Source organism: Medicago sativa, chromosome 5, assembly GCF_051527215.1.
Source record: "Medicago sativa cultivar Bolivia chromosome 5, Bolivia_mono, whole genome shotgun sequence".
Taxonomy (NCBI): domain Eukaryota; kingdom Viridiplantae; phylum Streptophyta; class Magnoliopsida; order Fabales; family Fabaceae; genus Medicago; species Medicago sativa.
The window spans coordinates 29,388,210-29,405,591 of NC_140753.1; the positions used below are offsets into that span (position 1 = coordinate 29,388,210).

The 17,382-nt window shown below is 34.3% G+C and overlaps 1 protein-coding gene across 1 annotated transcript; it reads left to right on the forward strand.

Moving 5' to 3' along the window:
- Positions 1-1,733: 1,733 nt before the first annotated feature.
- LOC146921614 (uncharacterized) lies at positions 1,734-12,562 on the forward strand. Its single transcript, XM_085714969.1, has 10 exons — positions 1,734-1,793; positions 2,930-2,997; positions 3,109-3,264; positions 3,645-3,760; positions 5,320-5,411; positions 6,192-6,295; positions 6,439-6,618; positions 11,477-11,586; positions 11,872-11,966; positions 12,363-12,562. The coding sequence occupies exons 1-9, from the start codon at positions 1,754-1,756 to the stop codon at positions 11,945-11,947; spliced, it is 942 nt and encodes a 313-aa protein (XP_085571095.1). The 5' UTR covers positions 1,734-1,753; the 3' UTR covers positions 11,948-11,966; positions 12,363-12,562.
- The last annotated feature ends 4,820 nt before the right edge of the window (positions 12,563-17,382 follow it).

A 17,382-nucleotide genomic window follows, 5' to 3' on the forward strand; every position in this document is an offset into this window, starting at 1 on the left:
AAATAAATCTAACGAAAAATCGGGTTGTTACAGAAGACAACTCAAAGAACATGAACCAAAAATCACAATCATTATGCGCAAAATTCAATGTATTACTGAAATGAAGGGTCACCTCATGCGTTAACTTAGACGCTACGACCAGAATACCCAAAGACAAATATCACTTGGATCAAAGAATCACCACCGTATCTTAACAATATGGCTATCTACATACAGGGCACTCACATTTAAATATTCCAAAGTACTTGTCTCAAGCAATGAGCCAATGACTTAGGGAGCTACTATTACGGTCTGGGCCAAGGCCCAAATCTTTGGACCTAGAGTTTACTATTTCCATTGAGGCCCAAAAAAGGCATTAACATGGTACTTCAATCTACATACACTAGTTAAGAGTCGTGTCACATAGAATCATACACTTAGAGCACCCTTGAGCCCTTTCCTTGATCCAAATATCTTCTTGTCATTGTGCCTAAATGCTAAAATTGGCATATACATGCTCTAGGCCTAAAAATAAGGAATGACATACCGAAAAATAGGTACACGCTCTTAGTCAAAGAAATTTTGTCAAAGATTCTTGAACCTCTTTCACAGGAGCATTGTAGACTTACGACTTTGTAGGTATACGCCCCTGCATTGGTGAAGGATATGTTCTAACACCGCAACAGTTGCTTTACTCGACCACCAGCTATATGTTACATTTGATGACAATAACTATATTAGTTATATATATATATATATATATATATATATATATATATTATTTTATCACAAATGCATTATATGAAACTATAATGTTATATTTTTTACTATCTTATTCAAATAAAACACAAAATGGGAAAATATTTTATCTTATCTATATTTTATCATATCTATATTCATGTAGTTTATCCTATCTTTTACTATCATATCTCGATTATCAAATGTGTCCTTATTAGATTACAAACTAAACTCATTGCAAGGTAACTTAATAGGAACCTATTAATTTTGGCTCTAACAGTCATCTTCATGAAAAACAAATAAAGAAGTGATATATATATATATATATATATATATATATATATATATATATATCGGGAAGTCATATAGATTTAGAAAATTTATTCTTTTCCCCAGTTTTGAATATATACCAGTGTTTGTCATTGGATTAGAGGTTTTAAGGGGTGCCAACCTGATTGGGACGTCTTACAACCATTTTGATGTTATTACACTCTTAATTCAACAAAAAAAAGTTATATTTAACCAAATAAAATAACACTATATATGGTAATTAATTATTAATTATTTGACTGGAAAAACAAAATAAATAAAAAAATTATTCATTTCCATAAGTACTATTATTTTATTTTCTTTTAATATAAAGTTAATGAATTTATATTTATATATTTTTCCAATAAATCTACATATCAAAATATATTATTGGGGTAAAATGTTTATGAAATTCAAATTTCATTTGAGGATCGTTTTAGAGAGATAATGTATCTAATGAAGTCAACCACACTTATATAAATTATTGTTAATCAAGTTACAAATATTTCTGCTCAGAGATTTACTTTGTGGTAGTAAATTTTCTTTCTCAATACTTGAGGGTGTGAAAGGGTGTATGTTTTTGATAGATTAATCATTTTCGTGTTTAATTTTTCTAGATTGTATGTTTCAATAGGTTTTTGATCTTCTAACTATCAAAGTAATCAAATTTGATTTTTGTGATTCTTGGATTGAATTGGTTTAGGATTTTGAAGATCTTCATATCAAAATGGATGGCAAAGATAATGATAAATACTTTGTTAACGGAGGTAAATTATTCGTGATCTGTTTAATTTTAATTTATGAATTACGTTCTTTTTTTTGAAGAGGCAAATTATGAATTACATTCTTTCTCTTGTTTTCGATTAAATTGTGAATATTTGTACAGTATAAGAAATTTGCATATCATTACAATTAGTCAAAATTAAAAAAGAAAATTGGATAATTTCAAACAGAAAGTGAAAAAAAAAATGTGTGTGTGTGTGTGTGTGTGTGTGATCGCGCGCGCCTGCGTGTGAGTCAAAGAGAGATAGAGAGGTCAAAAGGGAGACAGATATAGATTATTAAAAAACTAATAATTTTTATTGAACTGAAATTCAAGTTAGTTTGTTGAAAGGAAGAGTCGTTCCAAGGTAATGGAAGGCCTAGGAGTGTACAACTCATGCAATCTCACAAGTACTTAACTATGTATAAATTACCAATGTTTTGTTTGGTCTTAATCTTAGGTTGACCATGTGAATAAGAGTTTGTTGTGATTTTCAATATATTAAAGTTAATCATATTCAAGTCATTGTTGAGCACAAAATGCACTAATATATATTATCTTTTTTGTGGTCCAACCGGCTTTATCTGTTTATACATTTTTATTATTGTTGTTGTTGAATTCTCTTTTACTTTTCTACATTTTTTTTAATTTAGTTCAATCTTGGTTGAACAACTTAACCATGACCAATGAGGTTTTAATGATTTGATCTCAGGTTTGATTTTCAAAACATAAATTGAATTATATTAATAGTATAAAATCACTTCATTTCAATAGAAATAATTTTTCCAATACAATGATCTAAAGACAGATAACAAAAGATCATTAGTTTTTTTTTAATGATTATATGTATGTATGTATGCATATGTGTGTGTGTGCGCGCGCGCTCGTGCATGTGTGTGGTTGTTTGAACTAGAATGAGCATTCTTTTACTACAAGAACAAAATCACTTCATTGATAACAAGAAACTATTATCTCCTTCAAAGTACATTTATTAACGTTATTGTTGGTACATCATAAGTGTGCACTCAATGATTATATGTATCTCTTGTTTGTAATATCCATGTTGTCTATTACATATACACATGTATTTATACTTCGTAAACTTCACTTTACTAATTTCTATAAAAAAATCATTTGTAGTTGAAGTTGGTTCATCTTTAGCTGGAGTTGTCAACAAGATTACTGTCGAAACTTGTGGAGAAAAAGAGGTTAGGATAAACTATACACAAATTTAATGTGCTTGCATGCTTTTGCTGAAAACTAAACACTATAAGTTCGCTTATTCAATATTTTATATTTTTATTCACATTTGTGAACAGGATGCAAACAGAGTTCAACCAAGTGACAACCCTAAAAAAGATAAGAGTGTGCCAGAACTTAAAAAAATAATAGGTTGTGACATCTACAAGGAATTCAAAGGGGTTAAAGTTCTTGGGACTGTTATTAACTACATGCCCTCAGCAAATCTGTTTGAAGTATGGATTCCTTCATCTATATATAATTGATTAATTGTGACAAATGAACTAATTATTATACATTCTCCTTTAAGTTAATTTATATATTATTCACATATATGTTAACATAATCAATTTTCTCATTCTTATTGGGATAGAGTTCATATAAATTGCAGTAGTAGTGAAAGGATTTTTTACATGGACAATCAATCATAATAGTAATTTTATTAAAATTATCGACTTTAGAAAATTGACATGTATGTTTAATTCTTTCTATTATACTGGCTACTATGAATGATGCTAAGAAAATTGTTCTTTCAAAATTTCGACAGATTGTTGATTTTAGTTTAAACTCATTATTAATTCACTTGTATGTTAACATTAGTTATTTGGATATTTAGGTTTTGTACAAGAATGATAACCGAATGGAGTATTTGACCCTTGATGAAATTTTAAAAAATATGGCAAACAAGGAAGATATATGGAGGGTCCAACAAGTATCAACACTGCCACCAAGGTATAATAAAATAATATAAGCAAATACATATCTTAATGTTGAATGTCTATCAATTTATCTAGGGTAAAATATGCTTTTCGTCCCTGCAATTATAGGTCATTTGATTTTTCATCCCTGAGCTTACTAATCCTCCCATTTTGCCCCTGTAAAAATTAATCATTTGAAATTTGGTCCTAATTAACTTTTTTAGCATATGTGGCATCTGATTACTTACGTGGCGCATACTTGGCACCAGCTGATTGGGAAACCACCTCGCTGACTCAGCTTTTCAAACCTGAAGTTTCAATTTTGCCCTTAATGAAATATGAAATGCGCAAAATGACAATATTGCCCCTGAAGTTCTTTCATCCCTCTCTTCTTCCCTCTTCTTTCTCGATATTTTCTCTTATTCTTCTTCTTTCTTCCTTCTTCCTCCATTTTTACAAGAACCCAATTTCACCAAAATGGAACTTTCAAAAGGCTAATTTCATCATATTTCACAAGAACCATGGAATCATGATTCAAGAATTATTCTTGTTCCTTCTCATCTCCCAGAATCATGATTGCAACGCCACCATGGAAAACCAAAACCAAAAATCGAAACTCGCATCCCGAACGGAGACACCACCGCGGCAAAGGGAGTCGGATCTGGATCTGGATCAAACTTCAGTAAACCTCATGTTTGATTCAAAACGTGTTGTTTAGCCTTTCAACCACACGAATGCTTCTTCAGTGTTCTTGCAATCTTCCTTTTAACCCCTTGTTTGATCTACAACTCCTCTTCTCCCATGAACATCTTCAACATCCATGAATTAATAACCTAGGATTAAATATAAACAAAACATGAATTTCCTACGAGTAAAACATTATGAGCTTCAAATCAACAAATTACAACAAACCCATTATTCATCAACCAATAAAAATCAAAACTTTGTTCACAATTTCAACACCCAGAAAAAAAAATCCAATTAACTTACAATCCGAAAATGTCGAAATAATCATTTGAACGATCAACAGTTGAATACAGCGACACGATTGACAGAACAAGAAAGGTGCTGATTAATAAATTAATAAATTGGGAAGATATTCTTGCACATCTTCAACATCCATGACATCATTATCATCGATGTCACAGCAACAAACACAAGCTTCCATGACAGCAACTTCAATTTCATTCAGAATTTGGTGGATTCGAGTTCGTCGATGGATTCGAGTTTGACGGTGGTGGGAAAGCCATTCCAAAGTGGTTTTTGGAGATGGGGGAGAAGGAAGAAGAAAGGGACATTGTTGTCTTTTCACACAAAGTTGAAGTCAATGAGGGCAACATGGTCTTTTTAGTGTGACTTTTGCTAATGACTCTCCACCTCAGCAAAAAAACGTGATTAGGACCAAATTTCAAATGATTAATTTTTACAGGGGTAAAATGGGAGGATTAGTAAGCTCAGGGATGAAAAATCAAATGACCTATAATTGCAGGGACGAAAAGCATATTTTACCCATTTATCTATTATACTATTAATAATTTTTCCCTTTTTATCTTTTATCTATACTATTATGTGATTAAATGTATATAAATGCAGCAATACTACATCTATGGCTGCTGAAATTCAAATGAAAAAGGTTGCTGTAGCTGGAGAGACATCCACTTCAAAAAGGAGGGGAAATTTTTCATGTAAGAAGAAATTTTGGTTGATTATGAACCGACTCAATATTTTATAGAACAATGAATTTGATGCAATTGCCTTAATGAGACTTTACACATTTCTAATAAATCATACATGATTCCAAAAATACACATATGAATAGAAAAATAATGTGTTTTTGTCCATAAAGACACATTTCGATAGATATAAAAAAAGTTGAACTAGTTTTTTATTTTATTTTTTATGAATACTTCGTAAAATCTTTTGGTATGGAAATATGTTTTCCTTTTCTTAATGCCCTTGAAGTCTTCATATAGTACTTGACTAATTGCTACACTATATGTTTTTTTCTTCTTCAAATTATCAAAAGTTACTTAAGTTATGATCTTGACATACATGGGATTGTTATTTTCTTGAAATTGTACATCATTTAGCTTAGAGATCATAATATCAAAGATGCCAAGCTTTTATAGGTGTATAGTTAATGTATATATGTATACATGCACATATGTATGAATGTGTGTGTATGTATGTCATGATATATACACATACATGTATTTCAGAAAATGAAAGATGTGATATCTGTGTAAATTATTTTTATAATGATGTTCAATATGAATCAAATCAATTGTAGTTACTTTTAAACTGATATCACAATAAGGTTTATGTGTCTATAAGATCAGTTCTTATTGAATGTCAGTTTAAAACTATTTATGCCAACATCGTATCTCCATTAAACTCTACAGTTAAACCATGTAAATTTGATTCTACTAATTTCTAAAGTGGTTTCATTTTTTTTGTTGTTGAAGCTGATGCTTATTCAAGTAGAGTCGGCATGGACATTGAACAAACCGAAGTAACTCCACCAAAGGAGGACATGAATAAAGTAAAATCAAATTCTGTTCAAACATGTGTATGTACTTTAGTCATTTTTGTTGAAATTAATCACTATAATATATGTTAAATGATGATAGTTAAACATTTTAATTTTAATATTTGGTTTAACACAAAAAGTAATACATTTTTCTTTTGATGAAATTTGTTATATATTTGCAGACAAAAACAGAAGGGCAAATAGAGGGCAAACCGTGGTACTCAAAGAAAGAAAATGCGACTAAAACTGAACCTTATGAGCCTTATCAGTTTGTCGGTCTCTTTATCTGCAAAGAACATAATGGAGTTAGATGCTTGGGAACAATTCAAGGCTATAATCCTGAAATGAATAATAAGCTTAGAGTATGGTTTTCTTTAGTTTATGCAACTTACTCAGTTAGTCTCATTATAATTCTCGCTTTTACAATGTTTGTTTTCTTTAATTTAATTATGTCCACAAATCCTAGCTCAACTGGCAACAATGCCAAAATTTCTAGCTTGGACGTCATCATCGGGGTTCAAACCCCGATTCCTCTCCTTGCTTATGTGAGTTTGCAATGATTATTCTCATTTCGTTTATCCATACAAATAAAAAGGTCTATTTATTATTTTATCAAAATAAAAATAGACTATTTATTAATATGAGGATATTATTGGAAAAAAAAACTAATGAATATTTTTTGATCTGTCCGGTGAGAATGGTTGAGTTGCAACGGTTGTAGAGAATGCTTCGATGATCGGTAACTGCTTCCGGTGCGGCGATGAAGCGTCTTATGCGGTGGAACGAAAGGTACCTGCAGGCACATTAACACTCCAACGATCAAGTCAGTAATGAAATTGAGAGAAAAGTCTTAGGAAAGTTGTGAAAAGTGTTGTGTACCTTGATGGTGAAGCAAGTTCACCCTTATATAGGCACGCTCGAGGCATAACCTTCTCTGGGTTATACGGCGTGTGATTAGGAGCGGGAGTGGGCACATGTAGCTTGATCCCGGAAGGGAGGCGTGCTCCAGTGTGGCACGACGCAGGCGAGTTGGCGTGCTCCTTTGAGTGTGAAGCCTTGAGGCGGCGTAATATTGCACACCTGTAGCCTTGTAAGTGGTCTAGAATAGTTGCCTCCCAAGTCGTTGATGTCTTTATGACTCAATGACTTTAGCAGAGAAGGAGGCGCTCGATCAAAGACACTCGTTGATGACTTAGTTTGGCAGACGTCAATGCGTTGTGTCAGGAACTGAAGCCCGCCCGCAAAGAGTGTGGCGTCCGTTGATGAGCTATTCCGGACGGGCCTTGAAGTGTTTGTTGGTAAGCTTTGATTCCGCTCGTGAGTAGGAGGCGCCCGACTATGAGTTAGTGGGAGTAATTGCCACTTAAATGCTTCAGATGGAGCGTTGGCGATGTGATGGTCGTTCAATTCTTCTTTCCATGTGTTTTGTTCGGGTGTTGTACGCGCTCCTGGAAAAATGATATATGAGCGTGTAGCTTTGACCGCGTTACATTTTCCAAAGACCATTGCCAACCGTCTGATCATGGCTCTTTGTTGTTGCTCAATCTCATTTGTTGATGTGGATGGTTTTGGGGCTATTTAAAGAGAATATTCCCTTTGGTTTTATCCAAAGCCCTTTCTTCCTTTTAGGCATTGTTTGTTGAGAAGGGCTTTTCTTCTTTCCCCATTTTATCATCTTTTCGTTTCCACTTCTGAGTGTTTTTCTCCGTTGTTGTTTTGATTCTGAGAAAGTGATGATCCTTTTTTGTGTGGGTCATAGAGGGAAATATCATGTGTTTTTCGTGATGATTTGTGGAAATGGAGAAGAGGTCTAAATCTTTGATGGAACTAGGCTTTCCCTTCGCCAACCTCGTCAAAGCATTGATTTGAGTCTTCTCCTGGGTGTGAGTATGCCGTCAGGTTCTGGTTTGACTTTAATATTAGCAACCGAGCATTGTTCATTTCTTCAGCAACCTCTTAGTGATTGTTTAGGGTAAGAATTCTGTTTTCCTTTTCTTTTTGATGTAGTTTCCGCTGCTGCGGCTCCTCTTGTAATTGACTTGAAAGTTTGAATGAAAAGAAGCCTAAAAGCCTTTTTCTTTCCTTCGTTATCATTGTTGCTATGCCGCCCGAGCTTTTCCTTTCCATTTGTATCCGCGCATTTTATTTCATGCCAAGTTTTGGATTGTTCGCGCATTTTATTTCATGCCACGTTTTGGAGTGTATGCATTTTGTTCCATGATACGTTGGGAAGTGTGATTTCTTGCGTCGCCCAGCTCGTGTAGTTCACTCCAATGCATTTTGTTTCATGCAGCGGCAAGTGTGATTTCCTGGTGCCTTATCGCGTTGATGCATTTTGTTTCATGCGGTGCCTGGTTCCCTTTGGTTTGCACTGATGCATTTTATTTCATGCGGCAGACGACTCTTTTGGTTCGCATTGATGCATTTTGTTTCATGCGGCGGAACCTTCTTTTATTTGTGTTTAATTGGTCGCCCAAGGGAACACGTCCGGCCAAGACTTAGTTCCCACCTTTAGCGAATTTAGGGGCGAGACACTCTACCTTTGGGGTAGCTAGCCCCTGAGGCGGGTCACGCGATGGGTGCAAGGCCTTTTTGTTCTACATGAGAGTAGATACCTTTGTGCCCTCCCTCCGGAGGGTGCTACCCTCGTATGCGGCTTTGAGTCCTGGCAATCATAAAATAGAGAGAAAACTTGCAACTAACATGTTTCCTTTTGGGAAAGACGCCCGTTTGTTAGCGTTGATAACATAGATTCACAATGACTCATATTAACAAGAATAAGGTGTATTTAGATGATGCATTAAGACTACTGACATTCAGCAATAGTAGCGTTTGAGTTTGTCTGCATTCCATGTTCTTGGGATTGGGAGGCCACCCAGTGATTCGATGATGTAGGCGCCGGTCCCTGTGCTAGCGGTGACTCTGTACGGTCCTTCCCAATTGGCCGCCAGCTTCCCTTCTAGGGCGTTCTTGTTGCCCACGTCTGCCCGATGGAGGACAAGGTCTCCTGGGTCTTAGTCTCTGGGTCTTACTCTCATGTTTTATCGGGTGGTCGTGGCCTGTTTGATGGCAGCCTCAATTAGGGCGGAAAAGGTCCTTGATTCTTCTAGAGTGGCTTCGACATTGGCGTTATGGTCGAGTGGGTGTGCCGTCCTCCAACTCAATTCTTTTACTTCAATAGGGATCATTACCTCCGTCCCGAAGGTGAGGCGAAAAGGTGTTTCCCTAGTGGTTGAATGCGGAGTGGAGTGGTACGCCTATAAGACGTGTGGAAGCTCCTCGGGCCAGCTTCCCTTTGCCTCCTCTAATATTCTCTTCAAACCTCTTAGTATGACCTTATTGGAGGACTCCACCTGTCCATTCATATGAGGGTGTTCTACCGAAGTGAAGTGTTGCTTGCTGTTCAATTCTTTCATGAGTTCTCTCATTCTTTTGCCTGCAAATTGTGTCCCATTATCGGTAATCACCTCTTGTGGGACGCCAAATATGGATAAGATATTCTTTTGGAAGAACTTGATTGCGTTTGCTGTCGTTATCTTGGCCAGTGGCTCTACTTCGATCCATTTGGTGAAGTAATCTACTACCACGATTAGGAATTTCACCTGACCAACTCCCTTATGGAATGGTCCTAGGAGGTCAATGCCGCACTTGGCGAAAGGCCAAGCCGTGGTGAGGGTGCCAAGTTTGAATGATGGTGCGTTGAACACAACCCCTTATCTCTAGCACTTGTCATATCTTTTTAGGTATTCCATAGCATCATTTTTCATCGTGGGCTAATAGTATCATGCTCTTAGTAACTTTCTGGCCAAGGCTCGCCCTCCCAAGTGTTGGCCAACGACGCCTTCATGAACTTCCTCTAACTCGTATGCTGCTTTTCCCGAGTCAAGGCACTTCAAGAGCGGGGTGGAAAATCCTCTCTTGAAGAGCCGTCCTTCTATGATTGTGTGCTTACAAGCTCTTTGCTTTATCGTTTTTGCTTCCGTCGGATCGTCCGAGAGTTTCCCTTCTTCAATGTATTCCTTGATCGGCATCATCTACTTACGCGGAATGGGTTTGATTGTGCCCACCATTGCGCTCATTTCGTAACTGGGCTTCGCTAAGGTTTCCTGTACGAAGGAGTGGTTTATCCCGCTTGCCCTCGTGCTTGCTAGTTTCGATAGTACGGTCTCCCTTGTGTTTTGTTCTCTTGGGATGTGCGATATTTCCAAGAGTCAAAGCTGTAGACCCTTTTCTTTACCGTGGCCAGGTATTTCTGGAGGAGGGCGTCCTTCACTTGAGTGTCGCCCCTCGCTTGGGAGATAACCAACTGAGAATCCATTTTTCACTTTAACTTCTCTGGCACCCAGGTCTTGGGCCAGACCGAGTCCTGCTATTACAACATCGTACTCTACCTGATAGTTGGTTGACGAGACTCTAAACCAGAGGGATAACTCGACCGTCAATCCTTCCGTGCTCTTATGGATGATGCCCGCTCCCCCTCCTGTGAGAATAGTTGAGTTGCTACGGTTGCAGAGAAAGCTCTGATGATAGGTAAATGCTTCCTGTGCAGGGACAAAGCGTCTTCAGCGGTGGAACAAAAGGTGCCTGCAGACACGTTAACACTTCGACGATCAAGTCAGTAATGGAACTGAGAGAAAAGTCTTAGGAGAGTTGTGAAAAGTGTTGTGTACCTTGAGGGTGAAGCAATTTCACCCTTATATAGGATCGGACGTGGCATAATCGTCTCCGGGTTATGCGGCGTTTGATTAGGAGCGGGAGTGGACACATGTAGCGTGATCCCGACTTGGAGGCGTGCTCCTTTGAGTGTGAAGCCTTGAGGCGGCGTAAAATTGAACACATGTAACCGTGTGAGTGGTCCAGATCATTTTTTCTTGATATTCCAAAAAGATAAATAATTTGAGATAAAAAATATTTTAAATATGACAATGATAATTATACGTAGTTTTTTTAGAGACTTATAATGACATAGATGAATTGTCAATTTAGTGCACGACAAGTTAATGCGTGTATTCCTTTACACTTGTTTTTTCTCCATAGAGTATTGAATATACTAATATTTTTACTATACTAATTACTCTGAAAATTTCTCTTTGATATTGATAAATCTCTATTTGCTAAAACTTATATACATAGTTTATAAATCTAATTAAAATGTTGATTATACTCTTCACATATAGATACAACTAGCTATATACTTAATTGACTATTATTTGGTTGTAGGTTGAGTACAAAGTTGATGGTAAGATAGAATATTTGACCCAAATTGAGGCTTTGTATGCTATGGCAAAGAGTGAGGACTTTTTGACAGCTAAACGAACACCAAATGCAAGGTATTTATAATTTATTAACAAAATACGCTATAAAAAGTTGAATTGTTGATAAAAATCAAAGACGAATGAGTTAGTCTCTAATTTTGTTGTTTTTATGTTGAATTGAATTGAAGATTTATTTTTTGTCTGCACTTTTTTTGGGTAATTCGACCTTTTTTAGTAGTAATATTGACCAGAAAATAGATGAATTTCTAGGTTTACTTATGGTATATTCTCATCTATCCATTAGAGTACTAACAATATAGTTGATCTTGATTTCCTTCTATGTACTACCTACAATTAAAGGAATGGTTCAAAGAAGAAAACTGGTAAGAAAAAGGCTGACATTGGAGAAGGATCAACTTCATCAAAGAATAATTGAATTGCATCTGCATCTTCTGGTAAGTAGAAAGATCCTTCAGTTTTTTTCTTGTCTATGATATGTCTTTATGAAGTAAATGCTACTATTAAATGAACTAAATCGAATCATAAGTTGAATCAGTTGAGTTATCAATCAATATTCTATATGGTTCGACTACTTGAGTAGTTTGATTGCAGTTTCTCTCTGATTCAAAAGGTTAATTTTAATCAATTGAACCATAATTCTGAGGTCTCATCGGTTAAATATCTAAATCAATTTTAAAAATATTTGTAATTACAACTTTTTCAGAAAAAATATATGTAAATACAATTAGCATAACTTCTAAGTTTATGATTTATTGATCGACATGAAAAAAATATCTTATAGACTTGCAACAACTCTTGTTTGACAATATTTTTTGTGGTGTATATTTTAGGTCACAAAATATGAAGGAAATTATACAACAATGGAGAATTATTAGTTTGGCAAAAGCTCTTGAACCTGAAACTATTTCATGATATTTTCAAACTATTTTGCACCATCTTTAACTTTAATTTATGCTACTTTCCTTTATTTTTGTATGTTTCGCAATTTACAAGTTTGTTAAACTTGTCGATGTTTTCTAATTTCTTTAAAGTGAATATAAAACTTGAATTGCTTTAAATATTGGTTCGTGGTTTTTTTTATAATCAGATTTTTTCTTTCTTCTATATTTGATATATATATTAATAGAAATCTTTTTTTTTTTGGCAAATATATTAATAGAAATCTAGTGGGTGAAAACGACCAAGTTAGGCCTTCTTTAAGTCAGCATGGGAGTCGTGTCAATAAAATTTAAAGAAAATTATGACTTTCAATGTTCCATTTTTTTATGGCGGAACTTTCTCCACTCCCAACTATTTTTTAAGGGGAAACAATCACTTTGGTTCCGAGCTTTGTACTTTGTTGTTACAATGGTCGCTGACTCAGAGTAAAATACAAAATAGTCCTTAGATGTGTACCTTTGTTGAAAGTCTTGTCCTTGATGTTAGAAATGGTCGTTAACAGCTGAGGTGTCAATTCTTATGGGCTGATAAGGATGAATGATGTGGGTCTAGGGACTAAAGTGACAGAAAACAAATTTGAAAACATAAAAATATCTTGATTCATTACAATTGGTTCATTACATAGATATCATTCATTACATCCTATGGCTTAAAAATATTTTTCAATAAAGCTTGACACTAACTTGACACAATGTAGGAACCAAGAACAAGGATTGCTAGGTGCTTTAACATATGTTAATCACTATAAGCAAATGAAAAATAAATATCGTAAAAAATAACTTGAACCTAGCCAAATCAAACATCATCAAAACAAAACAAACCTAACACTAAGAGCACCTTGTAATTAACTGTCATTTTATGTGTGACCATGTAGGTTCTTGTCACATTGGCAGTAAAATTAAATATTATATTATATTATATTATATTTAATATTATAAATAGTGAGCGGTAAGAAACACATCACTACTACCCAAGTGAGAGGAATTTCATATGATCTGACGAAACCTTTATGTGATAACGATGTTTTGTATTATTACCTTTTTTCCTTAATGTCTATATTAAACACAAGGCATGACATGCCACCCTTGTCGAATTCAATATTGGACCATTATACGTTTCTCATGTTATGTATGATGGGTAAATTCCATCTAGTTCCATTATGTCCCTCAACATGATCCGTGGAGTACACATCAACCGACTTTATAGTCATTCCTTTACGGATGGCATTTGTACGACAACAAAGTACACGACTCTGACATCTTGTGTACATAGTGGTCCAATATAAATATTACTTCTAATATTTATATCTATGTGAAGACTTGATAACTCTTTATCCATGATATGTCAGATGTGATCATCAGTTTACCCACATAATAATCTCTATGCTTTATTGTTATCTCACTTCACAATAAAGCTTGACTATGGATACTTTAAGAATAATGTCCATTAGTTTAATGGGATCTCACGATTAAGTCACACTTAATGTTCCATTAAACTGGCTAATTATTCTAGGGATTTTATTATTTTGAAACAAAACGAAATCAATAAAGAGATGCCTTGTTATATATTCATAAATACATATTAACGTCATGATACAAAGCCAAATTCAATCAATACATATTGGCTATTAGGGCTTACTCCATCATGTTTTTTCACACAATCATAAGAAGACAAACTATACTATTCAAAGTTTGAAAGCGACCTTGCTTCAGAAGACGACAAAACAGGTCAGAGTCTTCAGCTGTTGATGTTGTCTTCAAATGCATGTATCCTTAAGAGCCTTCTTTCCTTAAGATGATTCTGAACGAAAAATTCTCTTCTAATTAGGATGTTGATTGTCTGATTGACCTTTCTTCAGATCATGTTCCAAATCTTAACAGCTTCTCTTTTGCTTCAGATGTTATCTTATGTGTTTGTAGCCTTGATGTTTGAAAACCAGAACTTGACTTAAGAGTTAGAATTTAATTTTATGGTCCTGCACAGTTGAACATACATTAGCATATCCAATTGTTTTTTCATATTTTGTTATCATTAAAACTTCAGAGCCATGTTCAAAACCCATTTTGGTTTAACATTAAGACTTTCGCATAAAAAATTATAAAGATCTCAAAACATAATTGAATAAAAGACTTAAATTAATTTGATCCAACAAACAATAGAGGTTTCTTCTTAGAACCCCTAAACAAATATCATTTAGGTACTCATGGTACCTATAAACAAATTTAAAAAGAAATAAAACATATTGTAAGAACAAAGGTTGAGGAGAGACTCCTCCCTTGATGCTCCTAGTGCTTGCCCTCCTCTTGAATTGTCAACTTCTGAATTAATATTTGTGAATGAGAACTCTTGTAGTTATAGGCAAGTTTCAATCTGGGTTTGGGATGAAAAACTAGGTTTTCCCCAAACCCGCAGAGAAAACACAACTAAAACATGTATTTTCTCATAAATGCACGTGCCCGCGTGTGGGTTGGCTTGCTTCACATTTGCATCCGGAAAACAATGTTTTTTAGCACTCTTCACACACCTGGGGCACATGGCAATACACCCGGGGAACATGACTTCTACTTGTGCATTTTTGCCTTTTTTTTTTTTTTTTTTGTCTTTTTTAGTGTTTTCTTCCTCCAAACATGTCTTAGGAATTGGGATAGAATTTGTCCAATTTGTAATGTCCTCAGAGGCCTCTTGAATTTTCACAAAACACCCGAGTATTGCTTGGTTTAGGGAAAAACTAGAATTACATTACTCACTATGAAAAGATTACAAAATTTTCCTTAAACCATAAACAACTTGTCTAAAACTGGCCTTAATTGGGTTAAATCACTTCTAAAGTAACTGAAAAATATGCTGAAAGTAATGTAAGATGACTTGATCGTTTTTCTGTCTATTTCTTAATGAAAACAAGCAATCATATTTAATATGTTCTGACCCCTATTCACCATATAAACCATAAATTTCGTTGTGTGTATCTGATTGAGGTGTTCAAATAAGCGTTGGAAATGAAAGGAATAGAGGTACACATTTTATGTTTGACCCAAAGCCCATTTTGGAAGTCTAGTAAAAATGAGAATCTCTTAAGCCTAGAAGTTGATTATAATTTTGGGCCAATAATATTATGCTCAATCTATCTTGACCCAAATGATATTAGGTTTTCTGTTTATCCCTATAAATAAGGATAATTGTTGGATCCAAAATCCATCTTTCATTCCGCCGTTTTCATAATACATATTTTGTGCAAACCAATTGTGATGGAAGCCTAAAGCCCTATATCGATTCATAGGTGTAAGTATACTTCGTTTGTCGATTCTTTAGGTTTAGATTTTAATAATACTTTGATTACATATCTATTTCTTTCTTTATCAATTTTGTGTATCTTTATTTGTGTGCATAAAATCGATTCTATTGACGGTTATTTAATTCATTTTAGTTTTTGCCATTGAGATGATTCGAACTGATTTATTGCATGTTTAACTTAGTTCGAAAATTTGTCAAAAAAAAACTTAGTTCGAAAAAAAATTGATACATGCTATGGCACTTAGGTTGTATTGTTTGAACTATGTTATGACATTAATAGTGTTAATTGTGACGCTTGTTCACTGCCACGGTTAATCGAACACATTTTGATGCTTAATCAAATGGAATTCGCATAAAATTGATTGGCACTTGTTTAGTTAGTTTTGTAATCAATAAGGCAAAAAAATTTGTAGCGGGTCGATTGCTTTTTATTAATTGAATTTCGAAGTACTTGCAAGATGTTCTGTGAAACAAACAAAAAGAAAATCAAATTTTATAATATTTATGCATGTTTCTCGTGATTCATTTTTATAAATTTCCTATTTGTCTATATATTTTGGATATTCTAATAATCAATGTAATTAAATTTGATTTTTGTGATTCTTGGATGAAATTTGTTTAGGGTTTGAAGAGCTCTAATTCGCAATAGGCGACAATGGTTATTCACAATGCTATGATTTTGGTGGTAATAGTTTTTTTGTCCCTTCATACATGATATTTATTCTCAATCTGTACAATTTTATTCAATTTTGATATATTTTATGAATTACGTTCTCTTTATATTTTGTTTTTGAAGAAGCGAACTAAAATTTATATTGATTTATGGATAAGCATAGCCATCTCAAAGTAAGATGAGGTATCAGAGTGTAAAAAACATGACCAAGACCCTCGTATGTGAAGTTGTGCAACATATATAAAATTGAGGAAAATACGGATTGTGTAAAAAGGAATGGTTTGTTTGACTTTATGCTTAACATGTGAAGTGAACTCTAGGTTGAGGTTCGAAATAGAAAGTGAATTGTGGAAGTGAAAGAGTCATCTATGAGAGACCACCAAGTCAAAGAGAGTATTTAAACTAATATTAAAAAAAACTTTTGTTCTGAAATTAAATTGGGACCAATAGATAACCCAAACCTAGTCGCTGTTTTTTTTTTTTGAAGGAACCTAGTCGCTGTTTTGTTTTGTCTATGTCATGTCCCATATTATTTGTCTGTGTTTTTCTTTTGGCTGAGTCATACCCGACCTATTACGTTCAGGTCAGGACGAGTCGTAGACATAACCGAGTTTTTTACACCCCTATCATGCAACACTAAGTTTGTTGTACCCACACACATATGTTAACCTCGTGAAAAACATATATTCTTAAAAAAAAAAAAAAAACACTTATCTATTAAAAAGAATTTGTGATAATCATTTTTAATTACTTTTTTGGACAAAGTGCTACTACTTATATTGTTGAAAAATGCAATTGTTATATATAATGCATTATGTCATGTTGAAATATTTTGATTTCTCAACTTGTTATTTTGAATTGAAAATTAGCTAGTGTTATGGGTTTAAAGTTATCCAAACTGTCAACATTTTGAACCTTAGGAACAAGAATAATGATATTAGAGTTAA

Excerpts from the sequence above, each read along its gene's own strand:
- LOC146921614 (XM_085714969.1), top strand. The coding sequence starts at position 1,754 with ATGGATGGCAAAGATAATGATAAATACTTTGTTAACGGAG. Across the intron at positions 1,794-2,929 it reads TAAATACTTTGTTAACGGAG|TTGAAGTTGGTTCATCTTTA; the intron begins GTAAATTATTCG and ends AATCATTTGTAG. Across the intron at positions 6,619-11,476 it reads AAATGAATAATAAGCTTAGA|GTTGAGTACAAAGTTGATGG; the intron begins GTATGGTTTTCT and ends ATTTGGTTGTAG.